Source organism: Orycteropus afer, unplaced genomic scaffold (assembly GCF_000298275.1).
Source record: "Orycteropus afer afer isolate SDZICR_OR568_19922 unplaced genomic scaffold, OryAfe1.0 scaffold00368, whole genome shotgun sequence".
NCBI lineage: Eukaryota > Metazoa > Chordata > Mammalia > Tubulidentata > Orycteropodidae > Orycteropus > Orycteropus afer.
The window spans coordinates 902,006-919,065 of NW_006921955.1; the positions used below are offsets into that span (position 1 = coordinate 902,006).

General features: G+C 39.6%; 1 protein-coding gene across 1 annotated transcript in view; it reads right to left on the reverse strand.

Moving 5' to 3' along the window:
* IARS1 (isoleucyl-tRNA synthetase 1) overlaps positions 1 to 17,060 on the reverse strand; it is a 168,781-nt gene that overhangs the window by 13,874 nt on the left and 137,847 nt on the right. The window contains exons 30-32 of the mRNA XM_007953003.2: positions 15,181 to 15,306; positions 5,872 to 6,015; positions 5,040 to 5,192 (exon numbers count right to left, since the gene is read on the reverse strand). Of these exons, the coding sequence (XP_007951194.2) occupies positions 5,040 to 5,192; positions 5,872 to 6,015; positions 15,181 to 15,306 (423 nt within the window). The remainder of the gene's footprint in view (positions 1 to 5,039; positions 5,193 to 5,871; positions 6,016 to 15,180; positions 15,307 to 17,060) is intronic.

The following is a 17,060-nucleotide window of genomic DNA, read 5'->3' on the forward strand; positions in this document are numbered from 1 at the left end:
CTGGTCCGATAGAGCCTGGTGGAACCACTGAGACTATGGCCCCTAGCTGCCCTTCAGGTCTGGAATTGAACCCACACCTGTGGTTTCCAGCCAAACAGAAGACACGCATATGAGTTGAACATTTACCTGAGGTAGACACACTCCTTGTGGAGAACAATCATTGAGAAAGAAGGGCTGCCTATGCACAGGGAGACAGCTCAGGGGGCAGGAGTCCTGGGAGGGATGGACACTGGGAAGAGGTAACTATGGGGAGGAAGTGGGAGGGGAGCTTGTTGCAGTGTGGTAAACTGTGGTTAATGTCATGAGACAAAGTATATGTGAACTACTATATGGAAAGTGTATTTGCTCTGTAAATCTTCACCCAAATCACAATTTAAAAAAAAAGTCAAGGAAATGTTTATCTATGGAAGGACATTTTCTTTGTTGGTTACCAAGGATAGGAGGGGAGGGAACACTGTTAGATAGATAGTGATAAGTACTGATTTGGGTGAAGAGAAGGGCAATGTATCCAAAGTGAGTATTCAATATGATGGCACTGAGGAAGAGAAAGACATAGAGAGGTATATGGGAGGTACAGACAACAAAGATGAACCCTTTTGCACATACAGTACTACATTGTCAGTGAAGAAAAACATGGGTATATGGATGGCTAGATGCGTGGACAGGCTGAACTAGTTGGTATGTCTAACAAGCAGAGAGTGTACCCAAGAACATGTACAGGGTTGGCAGACAATGGTTATACAAGTGTATTTGTATGTTCTGTAAGAACTCCCAGGGGCATAGTATTGGAAGTCCTAGCCAGGGCAATAAGGCAAGGAAGGGAAATCAAAGGCATCCCAATTGGTAAGGAAGATGTAAACTGTCTTTATTTGTTGATGATATGATCCAGTACATAGAAAACTCAAAAGACTCAGCACAAAAACTATTGGAACTAATTTGAGAGATTTAGTATAGTGACAGGATACATGATCAACATACAAAAATCAGGTGAATTCCTCTACAACAGCAAAGAGATTGCTGAAAAGGAAATAAGAAAATCAGTACCATTTACAATTGCTTCCAAAAAAAATAAAATACTTGGGAATAAACCTCACTAAGGCCACAAAAGATCTGTATAAAGAAAACTACAAATCAATAAAAATCCAAAAAACTGTAAGAGATCTACATAAATGGAAGACTCATGGATAGGAAGACTGAACATTGTGAAAATGTCAATAGTACCTAAAGCAATCTATACATTCAATGCAAACCCAATCCAGAGCTCATCAGTATTCTTTAAGAATATCAAAAAAACAATCACCAATTTTATATGGAAAGGAAAGAGACCTTAAATAAGCAAAGCACTACTGAAGAAGAACAAAGTAGGAGGTCTTACACTCCCGTATCTTAAAACCTACTATACAGCCACAGTAGCCAAAACAGCCTGATACTGGTACAACAATAGACATAGACCAGTGGAATAGAACTGAGAACCCAGAAATAGATCCATCGACCTACGGTCAGCAGATTTTTGACAGAAGACTGAAATCCATTGAATGGGCAAGAAGTGGTCTCATCAACAAATGATGCTAGCAAAACTGGATATCCATTTGTGGAGAAATGAAACAAGACCCATACCTCACACCATACACAAAAACTAACAACAGATAGATCAAAGACTTCAATGTGAAACCAAAAACTAGAAAGTTCCTCAAGGAAAACCTAGGGGCAAATCTGTTGTTGTTGCTATGTGCTGCTGAGTCGAACCTGACTCACAGCGACCCCTCCTTGGGTTTCCATGGCGGTATCACTACAGAAGTAGATTGCCCAACCTTCCTTCCAAGGAGTGGCTGGCTCATGGCTTTGAACCACCAGCCTTTTGGTTAGCAGTCAAGTGCCTTAGGCACTATGCTACCAGAGCTGCTGGGGCAAATTGAGGGGCTCTAATATATAGCATAAATAGATGAGCTCTGGTAGCATAGTGGCTAAGACACTTGCCTGCTAACCAGACGGCTGGCGGTTCAAACCCACCAGCCACTCCTCGGAAGGAAGATTGGGCAATCCTACTTCCGTAGTGATACTGCCTCGGAAACCCAAGGAGGGGTCGCTATGAGTCGGGGCCGACTCGACGGCACACAACAACAACAACAACAACATCAAGCATAACTCAAAATGCACAAACAGCTGAAGATAAACTAGATGAATAGGGCCTTCTCAAAATTAAGTTTTCACGTGCTTCAAAAGATTTCTCCAAAACAGTAAAAAGAGAACCAACAGTTTGGGAAAAAATATTCAGCAATGACATATCTAAAAGAGCTTTATCTCTAAAATTTATAGAAAACTCCAACACCCCAACACCAAAAAAGACAAAGAATACAATTAAAAATGGGCAGAAGTCATGAATAGACACTTCACCAAAGAGGATATATTCAGGCGGCCAGAAAATAGTGAAGAAATGCTCACTATCATATGCCATCAGAGAGATGCAAATCAAAACGACAATGAGACACCATCTAGCCCCAGCACTAATGGCAAAGTTCAACAAGGCAGAAAATAACAAATGCTGGTGGAGATGTGGATAGATTGGTACTCTCATACACTAATGATGGGACTGTAAAATGACACAATCACGGTGGAAAGCAGTATGGCGATTCCTTAAAAATCTGGAATTAGAAATACTATTTGACCCAGCAATCCCATTACTAGGTATATCCTAAAGAAGCGAGAGTCAGGACAAGAACAGATATATGCATACTCATGTTCATCACAGTACAATTTACAATAGCAAAGAGATGGAAACAACCTAAGTCCCCATCAACAGAAGAATGGATAACCAAACAATGGTGCATGGACACAATAATACTATGCAATACTAAAGAATAATGTACAATCTGCCAAACACTGCATACCATGGATGAACTTGGAGAACATTATGCTGAATGACATAAGTGAATCACAGAAGGACAAGCATAGTATTAGTTCATCATTATAAAACATTAAGGAAAGATTTATATAAGGAAGGACACTTCTTCTATTGGTTACCAGAAGTGGGAGGGCAAGGGAGGGAACACTGCAAAAGAAAAAAAAAATGCACTGACCCATGTCACTTTAGCTTTGTGTATTTCACTGTACATAAATTATATTTCAATAAAATGTATTTTAAAAATATATCAATAAGTGAGCTAATCTAAAAACTCAGCCACAGTACTGCTGGCCATGCAAAAAATATAAATAAGTAAAATGCCTAATCAAAGTTCCAGACACAGATAATATTAGAAAAAATAAGGAAGAGGGACGTAGTAATAGATTGGCTTCCACAGATGCTGAAAGATAAAAATCCTGATTAGGAAAGCCTAGTAAATATCAAGGTATATAAATACAAAGATGGCATGGTATTTGAGTTGACATGTGTGATGCAGTGAGTTACTTGGTATGGCTGTTATAGCCATGGTCTTTGTGACTACCACCAGTTGACTGGGTAGAACTTTGCAAACATAAGGTGCCTGGGGCCCACCAAGGGGATCAGACAGCTTACTGATAATGCAAATAAGGTACATGACACCCTTGTGGAAAAAAACCTTGTGGAAAAACTTATTTCATGGAAATAAGGTTTACGAAACCCTATGTGAGGATTGGTCAATTTTGCCCTCTCACTAGGCTTAAAATGAACCATCTCAGAGGCAGTAAAGTGGAGATTTCAATGTCATCAAGAGAAAGAAGCCAGGAATGTAGCTTATCCTTGGACCTGAGATCCCTGTACAGAGATGGTAGAGAGATGGTGCCAACAGAACCAAAAGACCAGTATGAAACACAGCAGTGGGCTTGCCAGCACATGGAGCAATAAAGCTGAGTGCCTTTGTGCAGGAGGCTTGCTGGCAGAATGGAGAGTATACCTATGTGCACCTATCAGCAGAGCTAAATGAGCTTTGTCTCGCTTGGCCTGAGCAGGGTAGAGGCCAGACTGAGAGGTGAAGGATCAAAGAGAGGTGTGCCTTTGGGCATGGCTGAGGGGAGGCTATCCTAATTGAAGAATTGCATCCTGAGCATTCCTGTATCTGAACTGTAACCTCTTGACTTCCCTAATAAACATCATAACCGTGAATACTGTCTCCAAGTTTTGTGTGGCCATTGCAATGAATTATTGAACCCAGGAGAGAAGAAGAATACGCTGTGGTAGGAACAGTTGGTACTGGACTTGGTAAAAAGATTGGAGAATGTTGGCATGTTCGACCTCAGCCTGACAGGAATCAAGCTTGTTGCAGATGGTGATTCCGTTTGCCCCTATTGAGGATGAAGGAGGTCAGAGGGGAATGTCGCCCCCACTCCCTTTTTGCATCACGACTAAAAAGCTATCAACAGAAAAAAAAAAAAACAGATGCCACAAAGAGTAGTTGTTCAGAGAAATGATTTCAGTGGCAGCACTACTAAAGTGAGTATGTCTGATTTGTAGTAGGGATTAGCATATGGCTAAGTTATCTATAGAGAAGTTGTCAAAACAGCCATAGAAACTAAAATCACAGAAGCAGATTATGTAAAAGGTGAGCAAAACAGAGGAACAGAAAGAGTCTGCCAGATACTAGCTGTGTATCCTGAACACCTCAGTCATCTGAATTACAGAATGCAAAGTGTCAAGCAATGATGCAGCTCTACCAAGTTTTTCTGTAAGCTCAATGAGAAAATGTGTATAAGCATGCTTTATAAACTGTAAAGGGAGACACGATGTAAGCTATACATTTCCTTCAGGCTATTATATAATCTTTTGATAATTTTGATTCCTAAGAATAATTTTTAGAAGAGCAAATATGCTGATCTACCTAGACAGAAGCATTTATTTTTAATAACATACCAATGTAGTTTTTTAGAATATTTCCAAAGAAAAGATTATTCTTCTTTAAAAATTATGTTAAATTTCTGGGAAAAGGGCATAATATATATATATATAATATTAATGTCATATATTATCACTATCTCTCTCACACACATAATCTACAATAGGTCAATGGCATCAAAACCTATTTTCAATAAGAGAAAAAAATTTATCATGCTCTGCATTTCCTCACCATGTGTTTGAGTTTCATTCAGAAACAGCTTTAGCTTCCTGCTCCGAAGGCCAAATATCTTAGCTGTTTCATAGAGAAGACCTTGGTAGGTGAGTCCATTCTGTCCAACTGGATTTTCAAGCAGGAGAGTCCCCACTGTTCCCACTAAACATTCTATAGAATAAAGAACAAACTAGATTAGGCCCCAAGAATTCACCTCCTATCTCCTGGGTCCCTAAACAATGGCTATGACTGTACATTACTCTCGCAGACTGTGCTGAGGTTTCTGAAGCAGCAGTGTGTGCAGGAGCAAAGGTATGACAGTTGTAAGTATAGTCTCTGTAGACAAAGACTCAGAAATTTCACAGAGCAGAGGTGAAGGGTGGGGGGGAAAAAAGTCAATAAGTATACCAGGCCAGCAGCTTGAGGAAAAAGGCAAGTTAGGAGCCCCAAAACTTCACTAACAAATGCATACAATGAGGGTCCTAAAATATCAAGAAAAGATAAACAAGAATCTTAACATTTACAATGTTTTCAGAATATTTCCAAGGGGGGGAAAAAAAAAAGGTAAAATTAAATTGTGTTTGCACTTAACTCAGCTTTATTTAGCTGTAATTTATTTCCATGTTACCCATTTATCACATTTCCTGACCAAAACAGATGGATGATTATTTCTATGTAAGTATCTTCCCCAAAGAAGAGTCAGAGTGGACATTTCAAATCAATACATTAAACAGACTTGAAAAACACACCTAAACCAGAGAGGCTGTACTTGAAAGGGAAACCTTAATGCTACTACCCCACAATCTGATGGCTAAGGGTGTTATTCCCAGCTGAAGGTGAGGCACAATACCTTGTGGTTCTATGTTCAAGAGCTGTAGGTTGATATACGGACAGAGAAGAGTACTGGGATTGCTGATCAAAGAGGGAGCTGATCCTTTAGTCACACAAAGTGTTTTCCCACTAAGACTTAGAAGGTTGGTTTGGTTCTGTATTTCTAAAAATGACAGAAAAATAATTTTTTAAGGGTTACATATGTCAAAACTAAAGTCATTCAGTTTTTCCTATTTAGGTACTAAACTAACATATATCTTTTTAGAGTGATGCTTTCAGCTAAATTTGTTTATCAAAGGAAATCTATGATATTTGGCTTCAGTAACATGTAAAATAAATGACATACAATAGTCACAACTTAAAATAAAAGGCAAATTTTTAGTATTTCCCCTCAATATTACAGCTCCTCTTAAAATTTCATCCAGGATCACAACCCCAAACTTTACAATGAAAACAGGATTTACATTAAAAAAATTATGCTACTTATTGAACCATGTCACTTTAGTTTTGTGTATTTCATTGTATACAAATATTTCTATATATATATATATTTCTTTTTTAAATGATGATACAAGTGAGAAGATAAATTATCTGACTTACCAACATGTTGAAATAAACAAGATACACAAACCAAGTATGATTTGATTTATATAAAATTAAACACTGGAGATACATGTTGTTCTCAGGTGCCATTGAGTTGGTTCTGACTCACAGTAACCCTACGTACAACAGAACAAAGCATTGTGTGGCCCTGTGCCATCAACACAATTGTTGTTGTATTCGAGCCCATTGATGCAGCCACTATATCATCTCATTGAGGGTCTTCCTCTTTTTTGCTGACCCTCTACTTTAAGCCTGGGGCTTGGAGACTGCTTTTCACATGGGTGTGGCTCTTCATTAACTGGGGCTGGAGGCAGGTGGGCCCAGACCTAGGGGCTGCTTTTCACTTGGGAGCGGCTCTTTATTAAGGCAGAGGGCTGAGGTAGGTGGGCTCGCAGCTTGGGGATGGCTCTACTAAGGCCGGGCCCAAGGTGGGTGGGCCTGGGGCTTCTTTTTGCTTGTGGGCAGCTCTTTATTAAAGCCAGGGCCCCAAAGTAGGTGGGCCTGGGGCTGGGGGACTGCTTTTTCACTTTGGGGTAATTATATTTTAAGGCTTGGGTCAGAGGTAGACAGACCAGGACTTGGGGGCTGCTTTTCACTTGGGGTGGGGGGGAACAAATGTACTGCCATCGATTCGGACCCAATTCATAGCGACTCCTCCACAGGTTTCCAAGGCGGTATCACTACGGAAGTAGACTGCCCTTCTGAGGAGTGGCTGGTGGGTTTGAACAAGCAGCCTTCTGGTTAGCCTTAGGCACTCTTTATTAAGGCCAGGGCCTGAGGTAGGTGGCCCTGGGGCCCAGAGGCTGTTTTCACTTGGATGTGGCTCTATACTAAGGCCAGGGCCTGAGGTAGGCAGGCTGAGACTCAGAGGCTGTTTTTCACTTGTGGGTGGTTCCATTTTAAGGCTGTTGCCCGAGGTAGGCAGGTACAGAGGAGTTAGGAATAACTAAGGGAGACAAACTTGTCTGTCAGTTTGTCATCCTGTGGTGGCTTACGTGTTGCTGTGAGGCTGGAGGCTATGCCACCGGTGTTGCAAAATGCCAGCAGCGTTACAAATGGTGGACAGGTTTCAGCAGAGCTTCCACGCTAAGACACACTCGGAAGAAGGGAGAGCCCATTCATTTCTCAAACAATTGACCAGTGAAAACCTTACGAATAGCAGCTGTCTGATATATTACTGAAAAACTTTATGAACATCCCTGAAAACACTGCCCAATATAGCGGAGGAAGATGAGCCCCTAAGGTCAGCAGGCACTCAAAATTTGACTAGGGAAGAAGTGACTCCTCAAAGTAGAGATGACCTTAATGATACGGATAGTGTAATGCTTTCAGAACCTCCACTGGCTGATGTGACCTGACACAAAATGAGTAGAAACAGATGCAAACATCCATTAATAAATGGAACACGGAATCTACAACGTAGTGAAAATTGGAAGTTGTCAAAAAATGAAATGGAATGCATAAAGATCGATATCCTAGGTATTAATGAGCTGGAATGGACTGGTTGCAGCCATTTTGAATTAGATGATCATATGATCTACTATGCTGGAAATGACAAATTGAAGAGAAAAGGCGTGGCATTCATCGTCATAAAGAGTTTTTCAAGATCTGTCCTGAAATATAACGCTGTCAGTGATAGGATAATATCCATATGTCTACAAGGAAGACCAATTAATACTACTATTATACAAATTTACACACCAACCATCAAAGCCAAAGATGAAGAAACTGAAGATTTCTACCAAATTCTGGAGTCTGAAATTGGCCAAACATGCAATCAAGATGTGCTGAATATCACATGACTAGAATGCAAAAGTCGGAAACAAAGAAGAGTAACCAGTAGTTGGAAAATGTGGCCACGATGAAAGAAATTGCTGGAGATCACACGATACAATTTGGCAAGACCAACAACTTATTCAATGCAAATATCTTTTTTCAACAACATAAGCGATGCTACACACAAGGACTTCACCATATGAAATACACAGGAATCAGATTGACTGCACCTGTGGCAAAAAGCAATGTAGAAGATGAGTATCTTCAGCCAACACAAGGTCAGGAGCTGATTGTGGAACAGACCAACAACTGCTGATTGTGGAACAGACCAACAACTGCTCATATGCATGTTCAACCTGACACTGAACACAATTAAAACAAATCCACGAAAGCAAAATACGACCTTGATAATATCCCTCCTGAATTCAGAGACCATCTAAAGAATAGATTTGATGCACTAAACACCAGTGATTGAAACCAGAGCAATTGTGGGATGACATCAAGAACATCATCCAGGAAGAAAGCAAGAGGTCATTAAAAAGACAAGAAAAGAAGAACAGAACAAAACGGATGTCAGAAGAGTAGCTAAAGCAAATGGAAAAATGACAAGATGAAAGAACTGAACAGAAGATTTCAAAGAGCAGCTCAAGCAGACAAAGCCAATTACTATAATGAAATGTGCAGAGACTTGGAGTTAGAAAACCAAAGAGAAGAACCACCTTGGCATTTCTCAAGCTGAAAGAACTGAGGGAAAAATGTAAGCATCAAGTTGCAATACTGAAAGATTCTATGGGAAAAATACTGAATGATACAGAAAGCATCAAAAGAACATGGAAGGAACAAACAGAGTCACTGTACCAAAAAGAACTGGTCAATGTTCATCCATTTCAGAGGTGGCATATGATCAAGAACCAATGGTACTGAAGGAATTGGCTAAGAGCAAGGCTCCAGGAATTGATGGAATACTCATTGAGATGCTTCACCAAACAGATGCCCCACTGGATGCACTCCCTCGGCTATGCCAAGAGATTTGGATAACAGCTACATGGCCAACTGACTGTAAGAGATCCATATTTGTATCCATTCCAAAGAAAGGTGATCCCACAGAATGTGGAAATTATCGAACAATATCATTAATATCACATGCAAGTAAAATCTTACTGAAGATAATTCAAAAATGGCTGCAGCAGTGTATCGACAGAGAGCTTCAAGAAATGCAAGATGAAATCAGAAGAGGACATGGAACAAGGGAGATCACTGCAGATGTCAGATGGATCTTAGCTGAAGGGAAAGAACATCAGAAAGATGTCGACTTGTTTTACTGACTATGCAAAAGCATTTGATTGGGTGGATCATAACAAATTGTGGATAACATTGAGAAGAATGGGAATTCCATAACACTTTATTGTAGTCATGAGGTACCTGCACATACATCAGGAGGCTGTCATTCAAACAGAACAAGGGGCTACTTCATGGTTCAAAATCAAGAAGGGAGTGTGTCAAGGTTGTACCCTTTCTCCATACTTATTCAACTTGTATGCTGAGCAAATATTCCCAGAAGCTGGATTATATGAAGAAGAACATGGCATCAGGATTAGAGGAAGACTCATTAACAACCTCAGATACGCAGATGACACAACTCTGCTTGCTGAAAGTGAGGATGACTTGAAGCACTTACTAATGAAGATTAAAGACTACAGTCTGCAGTACAGATTATACCTCAATATAAAGGAAACAAAAATACTCACAACTGGTCCAATAAACAGCTTCACAGCAGATGAAGAAAAGAGTGAAGTTGTTAAGGATTTCATATTACTTCATTCTACAATTAACATCAATGGAAGCAGCAGTCAAGACATCGAATGACGTATTGCATTGGGCAAATCTGCTGCAAAGGACCTCTTTCTAGTGATGAAGAGCAAAGATACCTCCTTGAAGACTAAGGTGTACCGAATCCAAGCCATGGTATTTTCAATCACCTCTTATGGATATGAGAGCTGGACAGTGAATAAGGAAGACTGAAGAAGAGTTGATGCTTTTGACTTGTGGTGTTGGAGAAGAATGCTAAAGAGTACCATGAACTGCTAAAATGACTAACAAATCTGTTCTGGCAGAAGTGCAGGGGGAATACTCCTTGGAAGTGAGAATGGCCAGACTTCGTCTCACCTACTTTGGTCATGTTGTCAGAAGGGATCATTCCCTGGAGAAGGATATCATGCTTGGTAAAGTGGAGAATCAAAAAAGAAGAAGGCCCCCAACGAGATGGATAGACACAGTGTGGGCAACAATGAGGTCAGATATAGCAAGGATCATGAGGCTGTCACAAGACCAGGCACTGTTTCGTTCTGCTGTGCATAAGATCACTATGAGTCAGAGACAACTTGACGGCTCCTAACAAAAACTACTTTAACAAGTATGATGCCCTTCTCCAAGGGTGGGTTCCTATTGACAGTACATGAGATGAAGTTTTGCCATCCTTGCTTCTAAGAAGCATTCTGTCTGTACCTCTTCCAAGATAGGTTTGTTCATTCTTCTGGCACTCCATGTATATTTAATATTCTTGACTAACACAATAATTCAAAGGCATCAATTCTTCTTCAGTCCTCCTCATTAACTGTCCAGCTTTTGCATGCACATGAAATAACTAAAAATACCAAGGTGCACCTTAGTTCTTAAAGTGACATCTTTGATTTTCAATATTTAAAGAAGTCTTTTGCAGCAGCTTTGCCCAATGCAACGCACTATTTAATTTCTTCACTGCTGCTTCTACAGGCATTGATTGCAGACCCAAGTAAAATGAAATCCATGATAATTTCAATCTTTTCTCCATTTATCATAATGTTGCTTACTGGTATAGCTATGAGCATTTTTGTATTCTTGATGTTGAGCTGCAAGCCATACTGAGGGCTGTAATCTTTGATCTTATCAGTAAGTGCCTTAAGTTCTCTTCACTTTCCACTAGCAAGGTTGTCACCTGTGCAATGCAGGTTGTTAATGACTCTTCCATAATCCTGATACTGTGTTCTTCTTACTATAGACCAGCTTCTCAGATTACTGACTTCTCTAAATGGTAACAAAGGGAGGGAATGAAGATCCTAAAAAGCAGGTGGACAAGATCACCCATTTTGTGGATATCAGCCATCCTCTTTTCCAAGTCATTCCTTTCCTTGACCAATGGATCAATGAACAAAAAAGTCCTATTTGCATGGATGAGAGCAATGCATGGGCTCAGCAACATGGATTTCCACTTACCAAGGCTCACTGTTACAATAACTGTTGTGTATCCCATCTATCAACAACAGGCACCAAAGCTAAGCTTCCAAGGGAGATCAGTGTGGTCACCTGATAGCAGATTGGTTATATCAGTTCACTTTCATCATGGAGAATATGAATCACTGTTCTCCCTAGAATAGATACTTCTTTTATGGAATGTCTTATTCACCATTACAGGATTCCATTTTATCAAATGACATGACCTCATGTTCTTGAAATTAACTGGCCATACCATTATTTCCCATCATCTTGAAGGAGCAGCTTGATAAAATAGTGGAATGGATTTCTGAGGACTCAATTTCAGCACCCCTAAAGGCAACACCTTGCAGGGCACCATCAGTACTTGCCTGAATCGGGAGGTGGCAAACAATGTTCTGTGGTTGTTTCCCTGTGTACATACAAATTAATTTTTAATAAAACACAACCATGCCCGCTGACTTACATACAGTCAATGGCTGGTTTTCATTACAATGGCAGAACTGCAAAGGAAGTTGTATGGTCATACCTAAAATATTTACTATCCGCCCTTTGAGAAAAAGTTTGCTGACTGTTGCTCAAAGTCAGAGCCAATGAACATACAGGTTATTTCTCTCATAGCCAGGATTCACAGGACTAGAAATAAGGAGGGAAATGAGAGTGGTGTTTCTAACTAATGTCCTTAATGATCTATCAGCAAAATGATTCACCCTGCTAATTTGGGTTTTGCTAGCATCCTCAAGGGAGGAAAACTCCCATCAGGCCTCACAATAGTGGCTATATTAAACTAGAAGCTGTGGTCTGGCCAGTTTATGCTCCTTCAGCCAGTGAACCAAAAAGCACAGAAGGGGTTACTATACTGACTGAAGTCATTAATCCTGAATAGCAGATAAGAAGAAGATTCTGGTATACAGAAGATTCTCTGCATCATATCCAGTGATAAATGAACAAACAACAAAAAAAACCAACATAGGCAAGGATGTTAATGGCTCTAACCCGTTAGAAAAGAAGATCTGAATCACCTCAGTGGTAATACTTGCCTAAGACAAACAGTATATGGAATGGGCATTGGAAGAAAAAGTGATAAATAGAAGTTTTGCCGTGTGATTAGCTAACAAAAATGAGGACTGTAATAAAGGTTTCATCCTTATTTTGATAAGAATATTTATGTATAAATTAACCATTGTTTTACCCTGCTCTATTTCCAAACCACATAACATAAAATATATGAACAGAAGTTAGCTTTATATGTCAGTAAAGTTCAAAGACAGTAAGAGGAATGGGAGACAGGAGGAAGAAAAATAAACATCACCCAAAGACAGACATCATCCTGTTCTGGGGAACAGGGTTAGCATGTGTTCAAACGTATAAAGGATACTTTTATCATGTTAGGTGATGTGATAGCTGGAGCTGTGTGTCAAGTTGGCTAGACCACAATTCTGTGTGGTTTAAGCTGTTGTGATGTGGTTATTTCCATGATGGGATCAGATGATTATGTTTTGAACAGGTAATCTGTTGAAAGGGAGTTTCCTTAGGGGTGTGGCCTGCTTCCAGTTATCTATGGACATTCCGGAAAAGAGACATTCTTCTGAGAATTGGGATTCTGTTGTGTTGCCTACAACTGTCCGTGAGTAAACAATCTACCATTCAGTCTGGAGATCTTGGATTTGTCATTTGTTGTAGTCAACAGCCGGTGTACTGCCTGCCAGCCTTGAGCTCCCCAGACCCTGTGGCTGCAAGAGTTGGGAAAAGCCTCCAGCTTGATGTTTGACCCAGGAACTTTGGACTTGCCAGCTTCTGTAAGTGTGTGAACCATTTCCCTAAGATAAATTTCTCTATATATACATATATATATGTAAGCTTTACTGGTTTTGTTTCTCTAGAGAACCCAGTCTAACATAGGTGAAAACATGATTTTTAACTTATTATGATCTTTATCTGGAAATTAAATGTGGTTTAAAAAGTCATGTATAGATGCCAAGATCACAAGGGTTGGACTGTGGTGGAACTATCTTATGTTGACTTGTTGTTGTTGTTATGTGCCGACGACTCAGCTCTGGGTTTCCGAGGCAGTATCACTATGGAAGTAGGATTGCCCAACCTTCCTTCCGAGGAGTGGCTGGTGGGTTTGAACCGCCAGCCTTCTGGTTAGCAGTCAAGTGCTTTAGCCACTATGCTACCAGAGCTCCTATGTTGACTTAGCAAAGTTAAAATTATTGTTTCCCAGCATTCTCTCACCTGCATGGCTCTGGATAAAGGCTGACCACAGGACTGGTCAGCCTGTGGTCAGAAATCTCCACAGGATTTAGAAGCCAGAAGTTTTTAAAAATAGCTGATCTGTTCAAAAGGTTAACACAGGACCTTTCACATGGTGCTGCTAATCTGTTTGTGATAGAGTAGGATAGCACGTAAGTCACTTGTAGCCCTTCCTCCTGCTTGTTCTAGACCAGGCACAAGCACACACAATGCAAAGGCCACCAGCAGTGTCTTCAAGTCACCTGCCAGTGTTAAGAGTTTGGAGAGACATGGAGTCCAGTTGTCCTTGCTCTTCACTTCTCATCCCACAGTAGCCTTGGAGATTCAGACCTTCCACAGACTTACTCACTAGATCCCCTTTGTAGATACTGGTTAGACATTTTTCTTAGATCCTCCAACTGACCAGACTTTTACTTCCCCAAAGGAGCTCTGGTGGCATAGCAGTTAAAGCAGTTGGCTGCTAAGCAAAAGGTCTGCAGTTCAAATCCACCAACCACTCCATGGGAGAAAGATGAAAGAGGCTGCTTCTGTAAACATTTACAGCACTGGAAACTCTTATGGAGCAGTTCTATTGTCATATAGGGTCACTATGACTCAAAACTGACTTGATGTCAGTGGGGTGGGTACTTCCATAGCTTCTCCCACATCATTTTTACCTCATAAATACAACAAAGGATTTTCATTCCATAACTGATATAAAAAAATGGTTATATCAGTTTACACTCCAGCAGTAAATGAGAGTTCCTGTTACTCAATATCCTTGCCAATATTTGATACTGTCAGTTTTTTAAAGTTTTTGCCAATCTGGCGATGTCTCTTTGTGATTAAATTTGTATTTCCCAATTACTACTAAGGTTCAGACATTTTCCCTTTATATGCTGGCCATTTGGACTGCCTCTTTTGTTAAATTATTTAAATGTTTTTAAAAAATGAGCATCACATTAATAAAGTAGCAAAGTATATATTGTCGTTGTTGTTAGGTGCCATCAAGTTGGACCCGACTCATAGCAACCCCTCCTTGGGTTTCTGAGGCAGTATCACTAGGGAAGTAGATTGTCCCATCTTCTTTCCAAGGAGTGGCTGGTAGGTATACATAATTATTAAATTATTAAAGTATATACAATTCTTCAAAATTTTACTAAGGCTTGTCTTATTGAAAGGAGAATTTAGGCAATATGATTAAAGTGAAAATTCACCACAGAGTCCTCAGAAACCTAAAACTCATCAAATAAACCCTACCACATCTCTTAATAAACCCAATGTGCCTTCAACTGCATCATACAATGAAGAAGGCACAAAAAAGACTATGTAGTCAAGCACTATTTAAGAGCCCTTCCTTGACATACAGTAAAGGTACACTCACAGTGTAAGTGATAACAAGTTAAGATCTTTATCAATCCACCTCACATCAAAGGATATGGGTATTTTTTTACTTTCCACATACCTGTTTCACCATGGAATACAACCAGCTCTGTATTTTTAACCCCAAAAATATTACTGACAAAACTCTTCAGCTTTAAAAGGTCCAATCTGTTATCACCTTTTGGATTTTCCAGAAGCAAAACTCCACCTAAAAAGCCACAAAAATACAATGGTCAGAAAAGTAAAAATCACAAAAAATAGAAAATGCTAAATTTAAAGGATGAGTCCAGGGTTAACACAAGGCAGTTCGAGCCCTAATTTTTCAAAACTATAGACATACTTAGCATATCCTGGTAATCCTTGGCAGAAGAGGTCCAGGGATGGAACTCTATTGTGCAATCTGCAGTCATGTTATTCTACATTAACCTTTCTCGTCTTTATAACCTTCATTTTGTGCAATTTATGAATCCCTTAAGACCTGATCAGACTGATTAAAAACTCTTCCAAGCCCCCTTGAAGCCTCTTGAATCCTTTTTTACCCCTTAAACATTTTAGTTTTAAGTTTTACATTTCAATCCATGACCCATTTTGACTTCTTTCCTTTCTGTCATAGTGAAGTATATACACTGCCATCAAGTTGATTCTGACTCACAGTGACCCTCAATGGGTTTCTGAGGAGTTAAACCTTTATGGAAACAGACTGCCTTGTCTTCCTTGTATGGAGTGGTTGGTAGGTTTGAACCACGAACCTTCCAGTTAGCAGTCAAATGTCTTAGGCACTTCACTACCAGAGCTTCTTAGTGAAATATATGTAACATAAAATTAACCATTTTAACTATTTTTAAGTGTATAGTAGGAGACCTGGTGGTACAGTGGTTAAAGTGCTGGTCTGCTAAAAGAAAGGTAAATGGTCTGAACCCATTACCAACTCATGGAAGAAAGATGTGACACTCTATTTCTGTAAAGTTTACACATTTGGAAACTTTAGGGCAGTTCTACCCTGTCTCATAGGGCTGCTATGAATCAGAATCGACTTGATGGCAGTGGGCTTGTTTTTTGGTTTTTAAATGTACAGCAGTAGCAATGCGTACATTTAGTATTATATGGCCATCAAGACTATTTCCAGAACTTTTTCATCACCTCAAAGAGAAACTCTACCCTCTATCAGTATTAACTCTCCATCCCCTCCCAACCCCTAGTAATATCTAATCAACTTTCTGTCTTTGTGAATCTACACATTCTAGGTATATCATGGAAGTGGGGTCATACAATATTTGTCTTTTTTGCCCTGGCTTACTTCACTTAGAATAACATTTTCAAAGTTTGCTCATATATCAGAACTTCATTAATCTTTATGGCTGAATAATATTCCATTGTATGTAGGTACCATATATATCTTGTTTATGGACACTTGGGTTGCTTCTATTTTTTGGCTATTGTGAATAATAATGCAATGAACATGTGTGTACAAGATGGATAACTAGGTTGTTTCCATCTCCTGGCTATTGTGAATAATACTACAAGTATCTGTTTGAATCAATTTTCAACTCTTTCTGATACACATCTAGTAGAACAATTGCTCATATGGTAGTTCCATGCTTGACTTGCCAAGGGAAAACCAAACGGTTTCCTACAGTGGTACGAGTTAATTCTATTTTTCACATTTTTATAATCATATTATTTGCTCTGTGGTCCATACTGCAATTTTATTAGTTAATTTAGTAATGTCTTCTATAGTATTCTCCCTGCCTCAGTCCAAGATCTAGTCAGTGTCCTAAAATCTATATATAACATTTAGGACTTCCGGTGGAATAGGCAGACAAGCTACACAGACCCCCTTCAAAAAAAGAAAGAGAAACCAATTGATACATACAGACAATAAAATAAGGAAGGATACAGAAGTGGATTAAATACCACCTACTGGAAGACACTTGCCTGCTAACTAGACGGCTGGCGGTTCAA